The following is a 1,535-nucleotide window of genomic DNA, read 5'->3' on the forward strand; positions in this document are numbered from 1 at the left end:
ATATATATATATCAGTTGAGATGCAGTCCTATTTTTAATGTGTCTGTTCTAGGACTTAGCATGTTGTGTTTCTATTTCATCCTAGGAGTTAAAAATCTTGCTGATAACTGAGGTTAATCCATTCTAAATGGAACTGCATTTCATTATTACCAAAACTCATTGAATGGAAGAGAATTTCAGTCATCTGCTGCTGGTAATTTTCTTCCTTTTTTTTTTTTTTATAGGCAAGTATATGTCAAGAGAGATATGGTCCTGTTAGTATTCTGGTAAACAATGCTGGAGTGATGTATGGAGGGAAAGTCTTGGAACTTGCAGTGGAAGATATTGAAATGTCTTTCAAAGTTAATGTTTTGGCACATTTCAGAGTGAGTAATCTTAAGATTTCATTTTCTTTTGGTTAAATTTTTATTTTTATTCTTTACTCTTGGTTTTGTTTAAATCTCAGATCAACGCTGATTGAGCAGACCAATATTTAAAGGGCATTCCAGCCATGACCAGCTTATCTTTCTTGTATATCAGGAACTACATTATCTGCAGTACTCTCTCTCTCTCTCTTTCTCTCTCTTTCTGCTTCTTCTCCCTCTTTCTCTGTCTCACTGCCTCTCCCCTCTCTCTTTATCTATCTATCTATCTGTATATGAAATTTTACAGAAAAACAAAAGATGAAGATAGGTGTATGAACAACAAGCAGGTGTATTAGTTTGATACTTGAGAAAGTGAAAAAGTCTTTTATGTTTCGAGCCTATGCTCTTCAGCAGAAAGGAATAAGAGAAAATGAACAGAGAGAGAATAAAAAATGTGTGAATTTAGCACTCAAGCTATGTATGTGTGTGTGTGTGTGTGTGTGTGTGTGTGTGTGTGTGTGTGTGTGTGTGTGTGTGTGTGTGTGTGTGTTTTAAGACAATTCTTTTATTCTCTATTTGTCATGATTCTAATTTATGTTATATATTCACTGTCAACTATAGGTAGTCCCATTTGCAGGTTACAACTCCAAAATCATTTTATCCACCATCAGTGTACCCACATGCAACAAATGAGAACAACATGCCAAGGAGAGCTCAATACATCTAGTGGAGTATCTCTTTTTTAAAGAGGAGCAGGTGTCTTTCTAAAGAGGTGAATACATGGCTTGCCCACTTGGAGAGGGAGAGAGAGAAAGAGGGAAAGATATGCAAGGTCCAGGTACAAGATGAATATGGGACAGAATAGGATGGAAGAGGGGGAAGGTGGATGTGTAGGTGAGTGTACTGAGTGGAATTAATGTGATGGATGATTATGAGATAGGGAATGAGCTGGGTGTAGATGATATCAGTTCAGTGTAGGGGCATATTTGTTTCATTTCTTTCAAGTCATAATAGTTTTTATATCCAACTTACCACGAATGTCTTATTTGAATGCCAAATACTGTTATTTATTTTTGAGAGGCCCACTCATGTAGGTGGTGCATGGTGCATAAAAGCAGAGACATAAGTGTGTGTGTGTGTGTGTGTGTGTGTGTGTGTGTGTGTGTGTGTGTGTGTGTGTGTGTGTGTGTG

At 37.0% G+C, this 1,535-nt stretch overlaps 1 protein-coding gene across 1 annotated transcript in view; it reads left to right on the top strand.

The window, feature by feature from the left end:
- Positions 1-1,535, top strand: part of LOC106874561 (short-chain dehydrogenase/reductase 3) — a 241,307-nt gene that overhangs the window by 85,128 nt on the left and 154,644 nt on the right. The window contains exon 3 of the mRNA XM_052973741.1: positions 225-365. Within this exon, the coding sequence (XP_052829701.1) occupies positions 225-365 (141 nt within the window). The remainder of the gene's footprint in view (positions 1-224; positions 366-1,535) is intronic.

The sequence above is a fragment of the Octopus bimaculoides genome, chromosome 16 (genome assembly GCF_001194135.2).
Source record: "Octopus bimaculoides isolate UCB-OBI-ISO-001 chromosome 16, ASM119413v2, whole genome shotgun sequence".
NCBI classification, from domain to species: domain Eukaryota; kingdom Metazoa; phylum Mollusca; class Cephalopoda; order Octopoda; family Octopodidae; genus Octopus; species Octopus bimaculoides.